The sequence below is a fragment of the Lynx rufus genome, unplaced genomic scaffold (assembly GCF_022079265.1).
Source record: "Lynx rufus isolate CCGP_SWC_20201006 ecotype Redwood Valley unplaced genomic scaffold, mLynRuf1.p SCAF_8, whole genome shotgun sequence".
NCBI classification, from domain to species: Eukaryota; Metazoa; Chordata; class Mammalia; order Carnivora; family Felidae; genus Lynx; species Lynx rufus.
This window is the reverse complement of record NW_025814896.1, coordinates 100,662,134-100,680,983: the sequence shown is the minus strand read 5'-3', so window position 1 is coordinate 100,680,983 and position 18,850 is coordinate 100,662,134. Positions and strand designations below refer to the sequence as shown.

Genomic DNA, 18,850 nt, shown 5'->3' with positions numbered 1-18,850 from the left:
AAATGGCTTCAGATTTCACACTGGGAGTCCTGGAACTGCTGTTTGGATTGAGCCCTGCCTGATGCACCTTTGCGTCTAGTGACGTTGGTATCCCTTTCCCTCTCCCAGCAATGATCTCCCAGATTTTCATGTCCACTTTCACACGAGTGACTGGTTGGCCAGGGGTGTGCCCTGACTCAGCTCATGCTAATCTGAGTGTCCCATGCCCTCGGAACACAGTGATGGGTTCCAGATGACACGTGCCCTATTCGAGCCAATGAGAACACAGGAGATATCTGATGGGGCTTCTAGGAAAGAAGTTTCCATTCTCTTCCAAGGGCAGAGAGGCTACCAAAGAACTGTCTTCTCCTCTTGATGACATACTGGAGAATGTAAAGTTTGGACCAATGTGGCCATGGCTGCAGCCAGAAGGAAGCTGGCTGAGATCAGTCTCACTATACAGCCGTGAAAAGACCTGAGAGAATGGCAGGACTGGACCTCTGGGGACACCACTCATTTCTGGATCATTCTGTGCCTGAAGCTATCTATACACTGTTTAATTACTTGAGCCAATACATTGACTTTTTTATTGGAACCAGAAAGAGCTAAGATTTCTGTAGCTTACACAGAATAAATCCTAAGTAATATATCTCCCAAAACAAAAAGACAGCTCCCTGCAGAGAGAAGCAAAGGGTGGGTTTCTGTGCCCTATGACCAAGAACACTCTTACCTACAACCTGCTACTCTTCCTCATGGTCTGGGAGCTTCTGGGGGTACATCCACTGTGTACCCCAGGCTCTCAGAGGAGTGTGTGTCTCTCTAGTGACTGTTCATGTGTATTTCGTGACCATCTTTGTAAGGGCTGCTAACACTGACCAGTTCATCATGAAATCCCTAGCGTCTAGAATAGTGTGGGACAAACAATACCCATTGATTGAACAAACGCATGAGTCACCCAAGCATGCCTCTGAGCCCCTCCCCTCAAGTCCACCAAAGGAAAAGAAGCTGTGGCTAAAAGTTTGCATGGCATTTATTCTCTTGCAGGGGAAGGCAATGAGAAGTTAGCTGAGAGACACTGGAGGGTCGGCTCTGGATCTGGGAGGGCAGAAGCAGGTGGTGGTTGTGGGAGACTCTGTGCTTCTCCCCAGGGTGGCGTCAGAGACCCCAGAGGCTCAGAGACCTGGAGTGGAGACAAGAGCAGAGAAGTGGACAGGGGTGTGTGTTGTCTGGGGGCTATGGGGACTAGAGCCACCTGTCCCTACAGAGCACACCTGGAGTCACATCCTGGAACCTAGTCAGGGGTTTGTGTGGGTTGTGGGGCTTCAGAGATGAAAACCGCAGACTCTAATCGCAGGAAATGGTGGGGACCTCAAAGTAGGAGGTGACCCCCGATCTGCCGGCATCAAGTCCCACAGCCTCAGTCAGGGCTACACGAGCTGCCAGAGCCAATCAGGGGCCCCTCCCGGCCCATGTGCTGCAGCCGTGGCCTGATCTGCGCGCACAGCTGAGCAGCCCTGGAGGGAGAGACTGAGAGCCCTCCCTGCCAGCGGGGTTCCTGAGCTCAGCTCTCAGGTCCCTAGTGTCCTGGGCAAAGATGTGACCTGTCTCTCTGATGCCCAGGGATCCCATACTAGGCCTGGGGATGGGAGTTCAATCAGGGCTCTGATGTCTTTAAATATCCCAGTCTGAGGCCGCTTGCTTGGTCTTAACCTCTTTACACGTAATCATTTCATTCAATCCTTGTTGAAAAGCAGAAATACGGATTCCTATCCCTTCACAAGGAAGGAAACTCAAGCTCACAGAGGTTGAGCTACTTGCTCAAGTCCACAGCTGACCGGAGATGGGGACCTGATGGCACCCCAGGATGGCCTGGAGTATTTCTCAACCGGTTCCAGCTGCAGCCCACCTACCCATCTTCTCCCCACTTTCCACACAGTGGTGGGGGGTAACATGTCACTGCAGGGAAGCTTGGTGGGATGTATATGACAGCTGGATATCTGTGGGTCGAAACCGTATTGTACATATGTGGGGACATGATGTGAGCCCTCCAGGAATGAGTCCCTGCTGTCACCTGTGCACTCACCTTTTTTAGGTTTGCACATCCTGAGTTTCACACACATTTCCTCAGGGCTTTTCCCATTCATGATACCATGGATGATCTTATCAAGAGATTTAGTGATTAATTCCTTGCAAACACCCTGCAGTGGAAATGTCTGCTTGCACACCAGGGACGCAGCGTGTTTGATGGCTTCCTGCAGTAACAGCACCATAGGAAGACAGAGAATTCAGGTGAGCTCCGCCCAGGACTGCCGCCCCCCTGCAGACCCCAGCAGCTCTAGGCCCTGGGCACCCTGACCAAGGGCATGCTGGGAGGAGGGCCTGGTGCCAGGCGGCCACGGAGCAGAGGCTAGAGAGGCAGGGATCAGAACTCATGCCCAGGCACCAAGGCCCTGGCCTAAGCCTGGCCAGGAGGGGCTCTTGAGAGAAGGACAGTTGACCCTGTAGTGTCCCAGTCCCCTGTACATCATTAACCTGCCCCCCTGCCTTCTGTGTGGAGAACGGCGCCCACGGCTCTAGACCCACAGGAAGGGTTCTGCCTGCCAAGCTTCCTGGGTCCCAACCTGACGGGGCTCGTGCACAGGGCTGTGTGACGAAGGTTAGGAAAAGAAAGCACTTGGAGTCTTGGCACATTCCACTTGGACGTATCTTCTCCCACCATCCAATGGAGAAGGATAAAGCTGAGTTCCCAGGGCTGAGGGTGGGCCCTGCAGCGCCAGGGAGCTGAGCAGGATCAGGGAACAAAGCAGAGGGAGGGAGGGAGGGAGGGGGAAGAAGGGCTTCTTGGTGTAACACATCCCTTGTTCAGCAGGTGCTCAGGGACAGGCATGGAGCTAAGCTCGTCCACCCCTCAGCTCCTTTAAGGGCTTCGATAACTTACAAGGGGCGATTATGATCCATCCCACTAAACAGAAAGAAAACTGAGGCTCAGAAAGCATTAAGGGCTTGGCCAAGCCATGCTGCTAGGAATTGGGAGATCTGGGGCATATCAGTCTAGCCCAGGCCATCATGGAACCAATGCCACAAAATTCGTCCCTGGACACACGTGGAGGGGCCAAAGGGGAAAGATTCCTACCTGCTCTGGGAACAAATTTCCTTTGACAATGGGATGGAAACCACGCACGCTCCTCTTCCTACTTTCACACTCACAGAGCTTCATGATTTCAAGGGATTCTCTGAAGTCAGTCCCAGATACCAGGGGGCCCACAGATCCCCTGCTGAGAAGCCCTGGCCCAGCCAGGGATCAGCCCCTTCCTCAGTGTCACCCCTAGCCCTACAAGCCCCACTCATGCCCTTGACCGCCCTGCAAATGGCTCCCCAAATCACAAGCCTCACCTGTGTGATATTATGTCCCACGGCTTTTCTCAGAGCTTGGATTATCATCTTACAAGTCTTGCATTTAAGAGCTAGCCGGTCACCCTGTCAGAAAACAATGCCTCCTGAGATGGTGTCTCAGACACCCCAACAGCCCTTGGCAGGGACCCAGGAGGAGCTCTCTGGTGTCTCCTAGGCCAGCAGGATCATCTAGGTTCTTTCTGTGCTTTCAGGCCTGACGCAGGCTGGCTGGTCCCTGCCCACCTTCCTGCTAGTCTTGGTGGGGCTGACACACCCCAGACCCTGCCCCACACCCGCAGCACCTCACCCAGAGCAGCCCCTGACCCAGTTCTCTACTCTGGTCAGAACCCAGGGGACCCTCCTGGGGAGAGCTCAGCCAGACAGACCCAGGTAGCCCCCCGACCTTTGCCACGGGCACAACGGTGCACAAAACCAGCATCTTCAGCCCACAGCCCTGCCTCCCCACCCCTCTGCCCAGTGAGATGTGCAGCCCTGCCTGCTGCTCCCGGGGAGGAGACAATGTGTGAGGGGGTGGTTATGGGAAGTGAGCAGGGAACCAGCCACCAACCTGGGGGGACTCCAGGACCAAGCTCTCTAAGAACTGCTTTTCCTGACTCAAGTCAACGGTCATCAAGTCATTGTCCTCAGGGTTCAAACCAGAAAAGGTCAGCCCTGGGGAAGAAACACCATCAGCATCCCTTCACAAGTGGAAGGAGACAGATCTCCTGGCTGGTGGGAGCCCAGGAGGTAGCTAGAAAACAGGCCAGGAGCAGGGATCTGTGAGGGGTCCAGGGGGCCTGTCCTCACATTCTGCCCTGGAGCTGCTCTGACCCAGTCTCTGTGCAACAGACATGCTCTCAATTCTTTCTGGAAAACAGGAGAAGATTATCTGCCCCCCACCCCCGCCCCCCCACCAACATCATCCATGAACCTCTTTTCTGTCTTTGTCTCTGTTTTTCTGTTCTCTCTCTCTCTCTCTCTCTCACACGCACACACACACACACACACACACACACACGGATTTGGAGCTGCTCTAAGAGAACACTACCCTCATCTCCTTTCAGAGGTCGTTCTTTCTCTCTTCTTTCCCCCAGGAGTTCAAATCTGGTGGCCCATCGAACCCAGCCTCCAGACTGTCCCTACCCTCTGCTAAGAAGTAGCTGCCAGGATGTGCATGGGGGAATGTCCTTACCCGGGGTGGCCAGGAGCACTGAGGCAAGGAGCAGGAGGGCCCAGGAGGTCATGGTGGGGCAGATGCTGAAGCACCCTTCACACCCCGCTTTATGTGGCTGGCCGCCTCGCAATCTGACCTTGCCGGGTCCTGCTCCTCTTATAGGCCTTGTCCCCGTGTCACTGGCTTTACCACAAACACAGACACCAGTTTGTGGAGAAGTGGGGGGAGGAGTGCTTCCTCAGAGACTCCACGCTGTCTTCCACCTCCCCCGCCACACACACACACACACACACACACACACACAAACACACACACTGCTAGAGCTTTCCCAGTGTGGGGGGTGCTGGAGGGCAGCAGCTACCATGATGTCCCCCCACCCCCTGCCCTCAGATGAGTTAGTGGACAGAGCAATCCCTGCACCTGAGGGCTCAGATAGGCCCTTGGCCCTGGAGCTTCCCACCCCTCCCCCTTCCCTCCCCTCCTCTCCCAGGGGTCTATGCTGGTGTCCCTCCACCAGCCACCTCCTGTATCCCTGCTCTCCCCCAACCATCTCAGCCAATGGAGCACCGCCAGACCCCGCCACATTTAGAGACAGGTCCCTCAGTGTAGATGCAAACAGCTCCTCCCAGTCCCGCTCTCGGGCTTGGTGTTCCCCGGGCATGGGCACCACAGACACCCTGGGTCCCCAGCCCCTCACCAGCCTCCTGGCCACCATCACAGAGGCAGGCTTTTCCCTCAGAGCCAGGTTCAGCCCAGCCGTCCTTCATCTGGTCCATAGGGAGAGACAACAGCCCGTGTGAAGGAAGTGAGCCCCAGACAGGGATCTACGCCCAGCGCCCCGGGTCTGACCTCTCATCTGTGCCATGAAGGTCACTGGCCTCATCTGCAATGAAAATACAAGCTGCACAGGTCACATCCATTATCAGATAGAAAATAAGTCATTGTTTAGTGTAAGTGTGTCCCAAAGATTGCATGGAATACGCTCACACTGAAATGTGTTTGCTGTTTACCTGACACTCACATTAAACTGGGCATCCCACCTTTGTCTGGCAACCTTCCCCCACCTCCTTCGCGGCTCAGAGGAGGAAACTGGGTGCGGAGAACAGGGGCCCTGACCTCAGCCACGGGGCCGGCTGGGGTACTGCTTGGACTAGAACCTTCCCCCACCTCCAGCTGCTGAGATGGTAGAGGCACGCAGCCAGGACGTGCTGGCAAGGCCCCCTCAGCACCTCCCAGCCCCCCGTCCCCCTTCAGTATCTGCTGGGACCACTCCAGGCCTTCCATCTGCCCGGGAATCCCATCATGGGCTAGTGCCGAGCCTCAGCCTGCCCTTTTTCTCTGAAATACTCTACTTCCTGAGCCCGTTCAGAGCCCTGCTCCCCGCTCAGCTTCTGCCTAGAAGGAAAGAGGGTGGAGTCCAGGCAAGCAGGCCTCCGACAAGCTGAGGGCACCGTGAGCTACATACTCCACCTCCTGGAGCCTCAGTTCCCTTACCTGTGAAATGGGTGTAGTGTCACCTGTTCACAGGGCCCCAGTGGTGTGTGTGTGTGTGTGTGTGTGTGTGCGCGCGTGTGAGGAAGCTTCACAACCTGCGTTGTGCCAAGCAGAAGTAATCTGGTATCCTGGGTCAGCATTCCCCAACATGACTTCTATAAGGGTTACTCCTGTGGGAGGTGAGCGGGTGCTGTGGAGGGGGAGTGGGGATAGGGTTCCCGTCATCCAGAGTAAATGACAGACACACTTTAACACAGTAGTGTGTGTTGCCTTGTTATTAGATTCAGAAATAAAAGAAGGGACATTTTGACCTTACAGAGAGGAGAATGGGTATACTATGAACAGTTATATGTTATTAAATCGGACCACATCCCTGTAAAGACACAAACTATTGAAACAGACTGAAAAGAATGGGAAGAGTGAATAGATGTATAGTAAGTAAAGACGTGGAATGAGTCATGCAAACACCACCCACAAACAAACATCCAGGTCAGATATCTTTACAGATGAATTCTACCAAGCATTAGAAGAATTAGTATGAATTCTTCCCAAACTCTTCCAAGAAATAGAAAAGGATGCCCTGATGCCAAAACCAGAAAAAGGCAACACAGGAAAAGTACAGACCAATATCTCCCCTGAATAGGGATGCCATAACCCTCCTCAAAATCCTGGCAAGCTGAATCCAGTAACATATAAAAAGAATTCTGTACCAGACCAACCAGAATTTATTCAGGAATGCAAAGTGATTTAACACCCCAAAATCAGTTATGTAATTCACTGTACCAACAGAACCCAAATAAAAGCCGCATGATCCTGGGGTGCTTGGGTGGCTCAGTTGGTTAAGCATCCGACTTGGGCCTAGGTCATGATCACGTGATTCCTGAGTTCGAGCCTCTCATGGGCCTTTCTGCTGTCAACACAGAGCCTGCTTCGGATCTTCTGTCTCCTGCTCTCTGCCCTTCCCCCCTCACGTGCTCATGTGCTGGCACGTGCACGCACGTGCTCTCTCTCTCTCTCTCTCTCTCTCTCAAAAAATAAATAAACTTAAAAACAAACCACATGATCCTCTCAATGACACAGAAACACCATTTGAAAAAACTCAACATCTCTTCTTGTTAAAACACTCACTAAGAATAGAAGGGAAAGTCTGCAACCTGATAGGTGACATCTATGAAATTCCCCGAGCTGACATCAGACTCTGTGAAGAAAGACTAAATACCTTCCCCCAAAGATCAGGAACAAGACAGGACGTCTGCTCTCCAGACATCTATTTGGTATTGCACTGACGATTCCAGCCAGGAGAACTAAGCAAAAAAATGGAAAAAAAAACAAAACAAAACAAAACAAAAAAACATTTTGATTAGCAAGGAAGATGTACAGCTCTCTATTTACAGATAACATCTCCTCCACACAGAAAATACTTAAAAATCCCCAAAATGAATTAAACTGAGATGTGTTTAGATGCCATAGACCTGCATTTTCCAATGATTCAGACTGTCCAACGGTAGATTTACTAGATGAAAATTACTCCGTGGCTGGAATGAGGCCTCTAACTGTATTTCATGTGAGTTGATTAATCTGATTTGGAGGTTGTTTGCGTAATTATTGTAAAATCCCTGCAAAGAGCATGCTAACAGGCTGCCCTTAAAAATCCTCATAACCTTTGCACTCGTGTGACTAACCAAATATGTGGACCACTTTTGAGAAACTGCCGTTCTGCTAACCAATTTCCGCAAGACCCTATGAAGACAGTGCTCATAAAAGGGAATTTAAATGTCTTCAAACAGTGGTGCTGGGAAAACTGGACAGCCCCATGGACAAGAATGAAGGTAGACCTGATGTTCCACCATATGCAAAAGAGTCACTAGAAAAGGATCAAACACCTACATGAGAGACCCAAAACTATAAAATCGCTAGAAAAAACACAAGGGGAACGCTGCATGACTTCCAACTTGGTGGTGAATTCTCAGATATGACACCAAGAAATGCAACAATATGGACAACTAGCATTGCATCAAGCTTAAAAACTTTGTGCATCAAACAGCACAGTTGACAAAGTAAAAGGGCAATTTATGGAATACATAAAAATGTTTGCAGGGGCGCCTGGGTGGCTCAGTCGGTTGGGCATCCGACTTCAGCTCAGGTCACGATCTGGCAGTCCGTGAGTTCGAGCCCCGCGTCGGGCTCTGGGTTGATGGCTCAGAGCCTGGAGCCTGCTTCCGATTCTGTGTCTCCCTCTCTCTCTACCCCTCCCCCATTCATGCTCGGTCTCTCTCTGTCTCAAAAATAAATAAACGTTAAAAAAATGTTTTTAAAAAGAAAAAGAAAAAAAAATGTTTGCAAATCATTAATAACGGAGTAATACCCAGAAAGTACAAAGAAATGTTAAAATTCAACAAATAAACAGCAAATAATTTAAAAAAGGCAAAAGAGGGGCCCCTGGTGGGTCAGTCGGTTAAGCGTCCGACTTCAGCTTAGATCATGACCTCACGGTTTGTGGGTTTGAGCCCCACGCGGGGGGGGGGGGGGTTTGCTGTGCAGACGCTGGACCGGCTTCAGATTCTATGTCTCCCTGTGTCTCTGTCTCTCCCCTGCTCACACTCTGTCTCTCAAAAATAAACATTATAAAAAATAAGCTCAAAAGTCTTTGAATAGACACTCTCCCTACAAAACATAGAAATGGCTAACAAACATATGAAAAGATGCTCCCCACATCAATAATCATTAGGGAAATGCAAGGCAAAGCCACAAGGAGATAGCACCCCACCCATGAAGACGGCCCTTATCAAAAAAAAAGAAAATATCAAGTGTTGGTAAAGATGTGGAGAAAGTGTGCACTGTTGTAAAACTGTAAGACCGTTACGCAAAGCAATATGGTGGTTCCTCAAATATATATAAATACACACACACGCACACACACACACACACACACACACACACACGTTATTTCACCTTAAAAACAAAAACTCATGTCGATTGCCACACCAAAGATGAACTTTGGGGACATCATGCTAAGTGAAATAAGGCAATTACAAAAAGACAAATCTCTGATTCCATTTGTACGAGGTGTCTAAAGTAGTCAAATTAAAGGAAATATAAAATAGAAATATGTGGACCACTTTTGAGAAACTGTAGTTTTCTCAGGCTTTAAGACGGGGGGCAAAGGAAAGTTGTGGCTTCACAATCAGTCTGGAGTTCCAGTTTTGTAAGACGAAAAAGATCTGGATGTCCGTGTCACAACAATGTGAATATACTCAACACTGCTGCGTGTACGTTACCACATTGCTAAGATGGTAAATTCTGTTGAGTTTCTTACAGCAATGAAAAAATAGCGTTCCTTATAGAAGGAGGTGGTTCACGTTGCACACAAGAGCTTCGCCTTGAGATAACCACCAACCTCCCTGTGCATTAGAACTTCCTTCTCATTCCTTCCCACCTCATCACACAGGAGGCCAAAGGACAGGTTCTCAGGCAATGCCAGTGAATAAAATGAATAATTGTTGCTTCTTCTACAAACAGAGGGGAGTTAGGGTGCTAGGTAAATTTAATGTGCTATTACTAGTCGTTTGTAGATTGGCAGGTGCTTGAGGTAAGTGTCTTTCTTTCGTTTCTTTCCTATTCTGACACCAGGGTGTGACACACAGTAGGGACTTGTCCCGAGCTCTGAGAGAAGCCACTGGAAAGTGAGGAGATGTGGTTGTGGTTTGGAAAGAGCGTGGGGCTGCCCTGTCCAGAAGGGATGGGGGAGCCAAGGCAGAAGGAAGTCTGAAGACCACCCAGAGACAGATGCAGAGCCTGGCCAGGGCGAAGGGGTCTGCACCAGGATGGGGCAATTCCAACTTCCCAGGAGGGAGTCATTTGCTCCAGTTTGGGTCAGGGCTCGACGTGGCCTGGAGGGAGGGATGCCACATGACACAGGCTTGCTGTCCTGGGCTGTTGGGTGGGTGACAGGGGAAATGGTAGAGAACTGAGAAGGGCCTGGCGGTGAGCAGGTACCCCCAGTGGAGTCTGGATTATGAAGGCAGTACACTCACGCTCCCTCCTGACAGGCTACAGGAGCTGGCTGGGCCTCTGTCCTTTACTAGCTTTTATCCCTAAGGGTGAGGCCACCTTCCCAAAGCTCCCACCTTTGGAAGTCTGTGCTGACGCTCCATGTGCCCTGGACCCCTCTTCTCCCTTCACAAGGCCTTCCCTGGAGCTGTACCTCACATCTGTCCAGCACCATGGGCCTCTCCCCTCTCCTGGGACCATTTCCCCCTGCATGTAAACACCTTAATAGCAGACCCCACCTCTAATTTCACGTGGCCTCCAGCTCGGCCCCATTTCTCTTCAATTCTTTACTGCTAGCCCCTTAATAAAGCTGCCCGTACCTGCTAAGGTCACATATATCAAATCAATATGTGTTTTGTGGGAATAAATTTTGCAACTACGTCTACATGTATTAATTGGCATCTAGAATAAGGTAACATGTCCCCATTTCCCTTATTTGATTATTAATGTCCTATTTATATCTCTATGAATTCATTAATCCTCATCTAATCCATGGGTTATAATCCCATATATTCCTTATGTGTTTTAACACTCAAATGGCTTCAGATTTCACACTGGGAGTCCTGGAACTGCTGTTTGGATTGAGCCCTGCCTGATGCACCTTTGCGTCTAGTGACGTTGGTATCCCTTTCCCTCTCCCAGCAATGATCTCCCAGATTTTCATGTCCACTTTCACACGAGTGACTGGTTGGCCAGGGGTGTGCCCTGACTCAGCTCATGCTAATCTGAGTGTCCCATGCCCTCGGAACACAGTGATGGGTTCCAGATGACACGTGCCCTATTCGAGCCAATGAGAACACAGGAGATATCTGATGGGGCTTCTAGGAAAGAAGTTTCCATTCTCTTCCAAGGGCAGAGAGGCTACCAAAGAACTGTCTTCTCCTCTTGATGACATACTGGAGAATGTAAAGTTTGGACCAATGTGGCCATGGCTGCAGCCAGAAGGAAGCTGGCTGAGATCAGTCTCACTATACAGCCGTGAAAAGACCTGAGAGAATGGCAGGACTGGACCTCTGGGGACACCACTCATTTCTGGATCATTCTGTGCCTGAAGCTATCTATACACTGTTTAATTACTTGAGCCAATACATTGACTTTTTTATTGGAACCAGAAAGAGCTAAGATTTCTGTAGCTTACACAGAATAAATCCTAAGTAATATATCTCCCAAAACAAAAAGACAGCTCCCTGCAGAGAGAAGCAAAGGGTGGGTTTCTGTGCCCTATGACCAAGAACACTCTTACCTACAACCTGCTACTCTTCCTCATGGTCTGGGAGCTTCTGGGGGTACATCCACTGTGTACCCCAGGCTCTCAGAGGAGTGTGTGTCTCTCTAGTGACTGTTCATGTGTATTTCGTGACCATCTTTGTAAGGGCTGCTAACACTGACCAGTTCATCATGAAATCCCTAGCGTCTAGAATAGTGTGGGACAAACAATACCCATTGATTGAACAAACGCATGAGTCACCCAAGCATGCCTCTGAGCCCCTCCCCTCAAGTCCACCAAAGGAAAAGAAGCTGTGGCTAAAAGTTTGCATGGCATTTATTCTCTTGCAGGGGAAGGCAATGAGAAGTTAGCTGAGAGACACTGGAGGGTCGGCTCTGGATCTGGGAGGGCAGAAGCAGGTGGTGGTTGTGGGAGACTCTGTGCTTCTCCCCAGGGTGGCGTCAGAGACCCCAGAGGCTCAGAGACCTGGAGTGGAGACAAGAGCAGAGAAGTGGACAGGGGTGTGTGTTGTCTGGGGGCTATGGGGACTAGAGCCACCTGTCCCTACAGAGCACACCTGGAGTCACATCCTGGAACCTAGTCAGGGGTTTGTGTGGGTTGTGGGGCTTCAGAGATGAAAACCGCAGACTCTAATCGCAGGAAATGGTGGGGACCTCAAAGTAGGAGGTGACCCCCGATCTGCCGGCATCAAGTCCCACAGCCTCAGTCAGGGCTACACGAGCTGCCAGAGCCAATCAGGGGCCCCTCCCGGCCCATGGGCTGCAGCCGTGGCCTGATCTGCGCGCACAGCTGAGCAGCCCTGGAGGGAGAGACTGAGAGCCCTCCCTGCCAGCGGGGTTCCTGAGCTCAGCTCTCAGGTCCCTAGTGTCCTGGGCAAAGATGTGACCTGTCTCTCTGATGCCCAGGGATCCCATACTAGGCCTGGGGATGGGAGTTCAATCAGGGCTCTGATGTCTTTAAATATCCCAGTCTGAGGCCGCTTGCTTGGTCTTAACCTCTTTACACGTAATCATTTCATTCAATCCTTGTTGAAAAGCAGAAATACGGATTCCTATCCCTTCACAAGGAAGGAAACTCAAGCTCACAGAGGTTGAGCTACTTGCTCAAGTCCACAGCTGACCGGAGATGGGGACCTGATGGCACCCCAGGATGGCCTGGAGTATTTCTCAACTGGTTCCAGCTGCAGCCCACCTACCCATCTTCTCCCCACTTTCCACACAGTGGTGGGGGTAACATGTCACTGCAGGGAAGCTTGGTGGGATGTGTATGACAGCTGGATATCTGTGGGTCGAAACCGTATTGTACATATGTGGGGACATGATGTGAGCCCTCCAGGAATGAGTCCCCGTTGTCACCTCTGCACTCACCTTTTTCAGGTTTGCACATCCTGAGTTTCACACAGATTTCCTCGGGGCTTTTCCCATTCATGATACCCTGGGTGATCTTATCAAGAAATTTATTGATTATATCCTTGCAAATACCATCCAGTGGAAATAGCTGCCTGCACACCAGGGACGCAGCCTGTTTGATGGCTTCCTGCAGTAACAGCACCATAGGAAGACAGAGAATTCAGGTGAGCTCGGCCCAGGACTGCCACCCCCTGCAGACCCCAGCAGATCTAGGCCCTGGGCACCCTGACCGAGGGCATGCTGGGAGGAGGGCCTGGTGCCAGGCGGCCACGGAGCAGAGGCTAGAGAGGCAGGGATCAGAACTCATGCCCAGGCACCAAGGCCCTGGCCTAAGCCTGGCCAGGAGGGGCTCTTGAGAGAAGGACAGTTGACCCTGTAGTGTCCCAGTCCCCTGTACATCATTATCCTGCCCCCTGCCTTCTGTGTGAACAGCGTCCACGGCTCCTAGACCCACAGGAAGGGTTCTGCCTGCCAAGCTTCCTGGGTCCCAACCTGTCGGGGCTCGTGCACAGGGCTGTGTGACGAAGGTTAGGAAAAGAAAGCACTTGGAGTCTTGGCACATTCCACTTGGACGTATCTTCTCCCACCATCCAGTGGAGAAGGATAAAGCTGAGTTCCCAGGGCTGAGGGTGGGCCCTGCAGCGCCAGGGAGCTGAGCAGGATCAGGGAACAAAGCAGAGGGAGGGAGGGAGGGAGGGAGGGAAGGAGGGACGGAGGGACGGAGGGAGGGAGGGGAAGCAGGACTTCTTGGTAGTAACCCATCCCTTGTCCAGCAGGTACTCAGGGACAGGCATGGAGCTAAGCTCGTCCACCCCTCAGCTCCTTTAAAGGGCTTCGATAACTTACAAGGGGCGATATGATCCATCCCACTAAACAGAAAGAAAACTGAGGCTCAGAAAGCATTAAGGGCTTGGCCAAGCCATGCTGCTAGGAATTGGGAGATCTGGGGCATATCAGTCTAGCCCAGGCCATCATGGAACCAGTGTCACAAAATTCGTCCCTGGACACACGTGGAGGGGCCAAAGGGGAAAGATTCCTACCTGCTCTGGGAACAAATTTCCTTTGACAATGGGACGGAAACCACGCACGCTCCTCTTCCTACTTTCACACTCACAGAGCTTCATGATTTCAAGGGATTCTCTGAAGTCAGTCCCAGATACCAGGGGGCCCACAGATCCCCTGCTGAGAAGCCCTGGCCCAACCAGGGATCAGCCCCTTCCTCAGTGTCACCCCTAGCCCTACAAGCCCCACTCATGCCCTTGACCGCCCTGCAAATGGCTCCCCAAATCACAAGCCTCACCTGTGTGATATTATGTCCCAAGGCTTTTCTCAGACCTTGGATTGTCACCTTACAAATCTTGCATTTGATAGCCAGCTGGTCACCCTATCAGAAAACAGTGCCTCCTGAGATGGTGTCTCAGACACCCCAACAGCCCTTGGCAGGGACCCAGGAGGAGCTCTCTGGTGTCTCCTAGGCCAGCAGGATCATCTAGGTTCTTTCTGTGCTTTCAGGCCTGACGCAGGCTGGCTGGTCCCTGCCCACCTTCCTGCTAGTCTTGGTGGGGCTGACACACCCCAGACCCTGCCCCACACCCGCAGCACCTCACCCAGAGCAGCCCCTGACCCAGTTCTCTACTCTGGTCAGAACCCAGGGGACCCTCCTGGGGAGAGCTCAGCCAGACAGACCCAGGTAGCCCCCCGACCTTTGCCACGGGCACAACGGTGCACAAAACCAGCATCTTCAGCCCACAGCCCTGCCTCCCCACCCCTCTGCCCAGTGAGATGTGCAGCCCTGCCTGCTGCTCCCGGGGAGGAGACAATGTGTGAGGGGGTGGTTATGGGAAGTGAGCAGGGAACCAGCCACCAACCTGGGGGGACTCCAGGACCAAGCTCTCTAAGAACTGCTTTTCCTGACTCAAGTCAACGGTCATCAAGTCATTGTCCTCAGGGTTCAAACCAGAAAAGGTCAGCCCTGGGGAAGAAACACCATCAGCATCCCTTCACAAGTGGAAGGAGACAGATCTCCTGGCTGGTGGGAGCCCAGGAGGTAGCTAGAAAACAGGCCAGGAGCAGGGATCTGTGAGGGGTCCAGGGGGCCTGTCCTCACATTCTGCCCTGGAGCTGCTCTGACCCAGTCTCTGTGCAACAGACATGCTCTCAATTCTTTCTGGAAAACAGGAGAAGATTATCTGCCCCCCACCCCCGCCCCCCCCACCAACATCATCCATGAACCTCTTTTCTGTCTTTGTCTCTGTTTTTCTGTTCTCTCTCTCTCTCTCTCTCTCTCACACGCACACACACACACACACACACACACACGGATTTGGAGCTGCTCTAAGAGAACACTACCCTCATCTCCTTTCAGAGGTCGTTCTTTCTCTCTTCTTTCCCCCAGGAGTTCAAATCTGGTGGCCCATCGAACCCAGCCTCCAGACTGTCCCTACCCTCTGCTAAGAAGTAGCTGCCAGGATGTGCATGGGGGAATGTCCTTACCCGGGGTGGCCAGGAGCACTGAGGCAAGGAGCAGGAGGGCCCAGGAGGTCATGGTGGGGCAGATGCTGAAGCACCCTTCACACCCCGCTTTATGTGGCTGGCCGCCTCGCAATCTGACCTTGCCGGGTCCTGCTCCTCTTATAGGCCTTGTCCCCGTGTCACTGGCTTTACCACAAACACAGACACCAGTTTGTGGAGAAGTGGGGGGAGGAGTGCTTCCTCAGAGACTCCACGCTGTCTTCCACCTCCCCCGCCACACACACACACACACACACACGCACTGCTAGAGCTTCCCAGTGAGTGGGGGGTGCTGGAGGGCAGCAGCTACCATGATGCCCCCCACCCCCTGCCCTCAGATGAGGTAATGGACAGAGCAATCCCTGCACCTGAGGGCTCAGGTAGGCCCTTGGCCCTGGAGCTTCCCACCCCTCCCCCTTCCCTCCCCTCCTCTCCCAGGGGTCTATGCTGGTGTCCCTCCACCAGCCACCTCCTGTATCCCTGCTCTCCCCCAACCATCTCAGCCAATGGAGCACCGCCAGACCCCGCCACATTTAGAGACAGGTCCCTCAGTCTAGATGCAAACAGCTCCTCCCAGCCCTGCTCTCGGGCTTGTGATCCCCGGGCATGGGCACCACAGACACCCTGGGTCCCCAGCCCCTCACCAGCCTCCTGGCCACCATCACAGAGGCAGGCTTTTCCCTCAGAGCCAGGTTCAGCCCAGCCGTCCCTCACCTGGTCCATAGGGAAAGACAGCCCTTGAGAAGGAAGTGAGCCCCGGACAGGGATCTAGTCCCAACTCCCGGGTCTGACCCCTCATCTGTGCCATGAAGGTCACTGGCCTCATCTGCAATGAAAATACAGGCTGGGCAGGTCACATCCACTATCAGATAGAAAATAAGTCATTGTTTAGTGTAAGTGTGTCCCAAAGATTGCATGGAATACGCTCACACTGAAATGTGTTTGCTGTTTACCTGACACTCACATTAAACTGGGCATCCCACCTTTTGTCTGGCAACCTTCCCCCACCTCCTTCGCGGCTCAGAGGAGGAAACTGAGTGCGGAGAACAGGGGCCCTGACCTCAGCCACGAGGCCGGCTGGGGTCCTGCTTGGACTAGAACCTTCCCCCACCTCCAGCTGCTGAGATGGCAGAGGCACGCAGCCAGGACGTGCTGGCAAGGCCCCCTCAGCACCTCCCAGTCCCCCGTCACCCTTCAGTATCTGCTGGGACCACTCCAGGCCTTCCACCTGCCCGGGAATCCCATCATGGGCTAGTGCCGAGCCTCAGCCTGCCCTTTTTCTCTGAAATACTCTACTTCCTGAGCCCGTTCAGAGCCCTGCTCTCCGCTCAGCTTCTGCCTAGAAGGAAAGAGGGTGGAGTCCAGGCAAGCAGGCCTCCGACAAGCGGGGGGCACCGTGAGCTACATACTCCACCTCCTGGAGCCTCAGTTCCCTTACCTGTGAAATGGGTGTAGTGTCACCTTTTCAAAAGGCCCCAGTGACGTGTGTGTGTGGGTGAGGAAGCTTTACAGCCTGCGATGTGCCAGGTAGGCTGGGTCAGCATTCCCCAACGTGGCTTCTGTGAGGCCTCCTCCCATGGAAGGTGAGCAGGTGCTGTCGAGGGGAGTAGAGGGGTTCCTGCTCTCAAGAGTGAATGCTAGTCTAGGAAGGTGCAACAGGCTTCCCTCCCAAGGGACTTCTCAGCACCCTTAACACGCCAGCGTCTCTTGTGGATCCCACAATTTCTCCGGGTTTCCTAACATCATTGGCCACAAAACCTTTTGCTCAAGGAGCTTTGGAGGGATTGAGAGGGAGTAGCTGACCTGGTCATCTTCTCAGGGTGTGTGACCAGGCGGATTGCCAACTTAGCAGCCAGTTAGAGCCTGGGGGTCAGCTGTCATGGAAAATAAAAACAGACAGACGGGCCCCTCCACAGACAGACTGAGGCCCTCCTCATTGTCATTCCTTTTTGCTTCAAGGTGGGCAGAGTGGAGGGTGGGGAAGGCAGGCTTGCTGTACCCCATGATGGATCAGACTTGCTTGAGAAAGTTGGGGCTCCTGAATCCTTTCTGCCTGTTCTCTTTGAGCCCAGGAGGACAAATACACCCACCATCTCACCACACACACGCTCGCTCACATCACACTCCTTACACACTCACAGTGACTCACACCCACACACTCTGCAAAGCACCCACACACTAAGTCACAGAGCACACACTCACACACACTCATTGACCCTAGATACACACATTTACATATACGCACACACTGACACTCACACTCTGAAGAACTCATAAATGCTCACACTGGCGTACTTGTGGGCACTCACGTGCAGGCGTGCACACACACACACACACACACACACATACACACAGTGTCTTCATTCCTGTCCTTTGTGGAAGCCACAGAATGCCAGATTAAGGAGCATGGAATTTCCGCATTTTAAGTTCTTTTGTCCACTACTTCTATTTTTATTGAAAAATATTTTGATCAGATAAGAGAAAACAAATACAACCTAGAATTCATCAGGCAGATGTAATGACCCTCTTGAAGATTCACAGGAATATCCATTCACACTTTAAAATGCATATACTTCAGAATGAGTTTATGTTTATAATTATATACCAAAAAGGTTACTTTTAAGCAACCTTTTTAGTTTAACAAAATATCATGAATATGGTTCCACATCAGTCTATGTAGATTTCCTTCCTCATTTCCACAGGTTGCTTACTGTTCTACTTTAGGGATGAGCTATAACTGGAGTCCTTTGATTTTGGCCTCGTGTGTCCACCACGATGCTTTCACAATGCTTTCTGGCAGAGCAGAAATTGGGAAAAGCCCTCTGATGGCTGATGCAAGAGTCTATGTGAGTGATACGATGCCTTCTTCGGATAAGGTCTTCAGAGAAGATCTCAAGATGGCTGCATAGGTCCTCCATCCCAGATGGGAAAATAGAAAGAATGAAGCAGGAAGGGGTGGTACCTATTTAAGGGAAGCACATCTTTCCCAGAACCCATTAGCCTCCATCTCATGCATGGGTCTCAGAGCTACCCCCAGCTGCAAAGGCCTTTAAGGAAGAAAGCCTTTTGTTGGACTTTCATTGTCACTTCGAACAAAATTGGGATTCTGCCAGGAAGGAGGGCAAGCAACAGGAATCAGTAGGCAGTGGCAGTACGGGCTACAGGAGGACTTCTTGCTAAAAGGCATTTTGAAGGAAGACTTGATAGGATATACAGGAAATAGAGGAGACAGAAGGCCAAAGTCTTACAATATTTCAGGCCTAGGAGGCTGAGGGCTGGTTGGGAAGCAGGAAAAGCAGGAAAAGGAGCTTGTTTGTGAAAAGGTAAGTTTGAAGTGTTGCACTGTGTGCAGCTACAGTGGCCCACGCAAGGGCAGGTTCGCTTCTGCTGACAGCATCCCCCCCACCATGCCTAGGACAGCCCTCAGACCAAATGATCAAATGATGTTAGACTGGTTCACCTCAGGTATGGAAACCAGGACTCAGAGGGCCAATGAATTGCCCCAAGGGCACATAGCCTAACAGGATAAGGCTGGGGATGAGAACCTAGGTCTGGCCAACTCCACAGTCCAAGTTTTCCCCCATCTCACACTGTCCCTATCTAGGTGTCCAG

The 18,850-nt window shown here is 51.9% G+C and overlaps 2 protein-coding genes across 2 annotated transcripts; both read right to left on the bottom strand.

Annotated features, from left to right (window-relative positions):
* Positions 1–991: 991 nt before the first annotated feature.
* Positions 992–4,667, bottom strand: LOC124504351 (antimicrobial peptide NK-lysin-like). Its single transcript, XM_047069812.1, has 5 exons — positions 4,565–4,667; positions 3,941–4,044; positions 3,373–3,456; positions 2,063–2,231; positions 992–1,159 (listed from the first exon to the last, which is right to left on the bottom strand). Exons 1-5 carry the CDS (start codon positions 4,614–4,616, stop codon positions 1,152–1,154), a joined length of 417 nt encoding a protein of 138 aa, XP_046925768.1. The 5' UTR covers positions 4,617–4,667; the 3' UTR covers positions 992–1,151.
* Positions 4,668–11,615: 6,948 nt separating this feature from the next.
* LOC124504218 (antimicrobial peptide NK-lysin-like) lies at positions 11,616–15,323 on the bottom strand. The gene is made up of 5 exons (XM_047069605.1): positions 15,221–15,323; positions 14,596–14,699; positions 14,028–14,111; positions 12,686–12,854; positions 11,616–11,783 (listed from the first exon to the last, which is right to left on the bottom strand). The coding sequence occupies exons 1-5, from the start codon at positions 15,270–15,272 to the stop codon at positions 11,776–11,778; spliced, it is 417 nt and encodes a 138-aa protein (XP_046925561.1). The 5' UTR covers positions 15,273–15,323; the 3' UTR covers positions 11,616–11,775.
* Between the last annotated feature and the right edge of the window lie 3,527 nt (positions 15,324–18,850).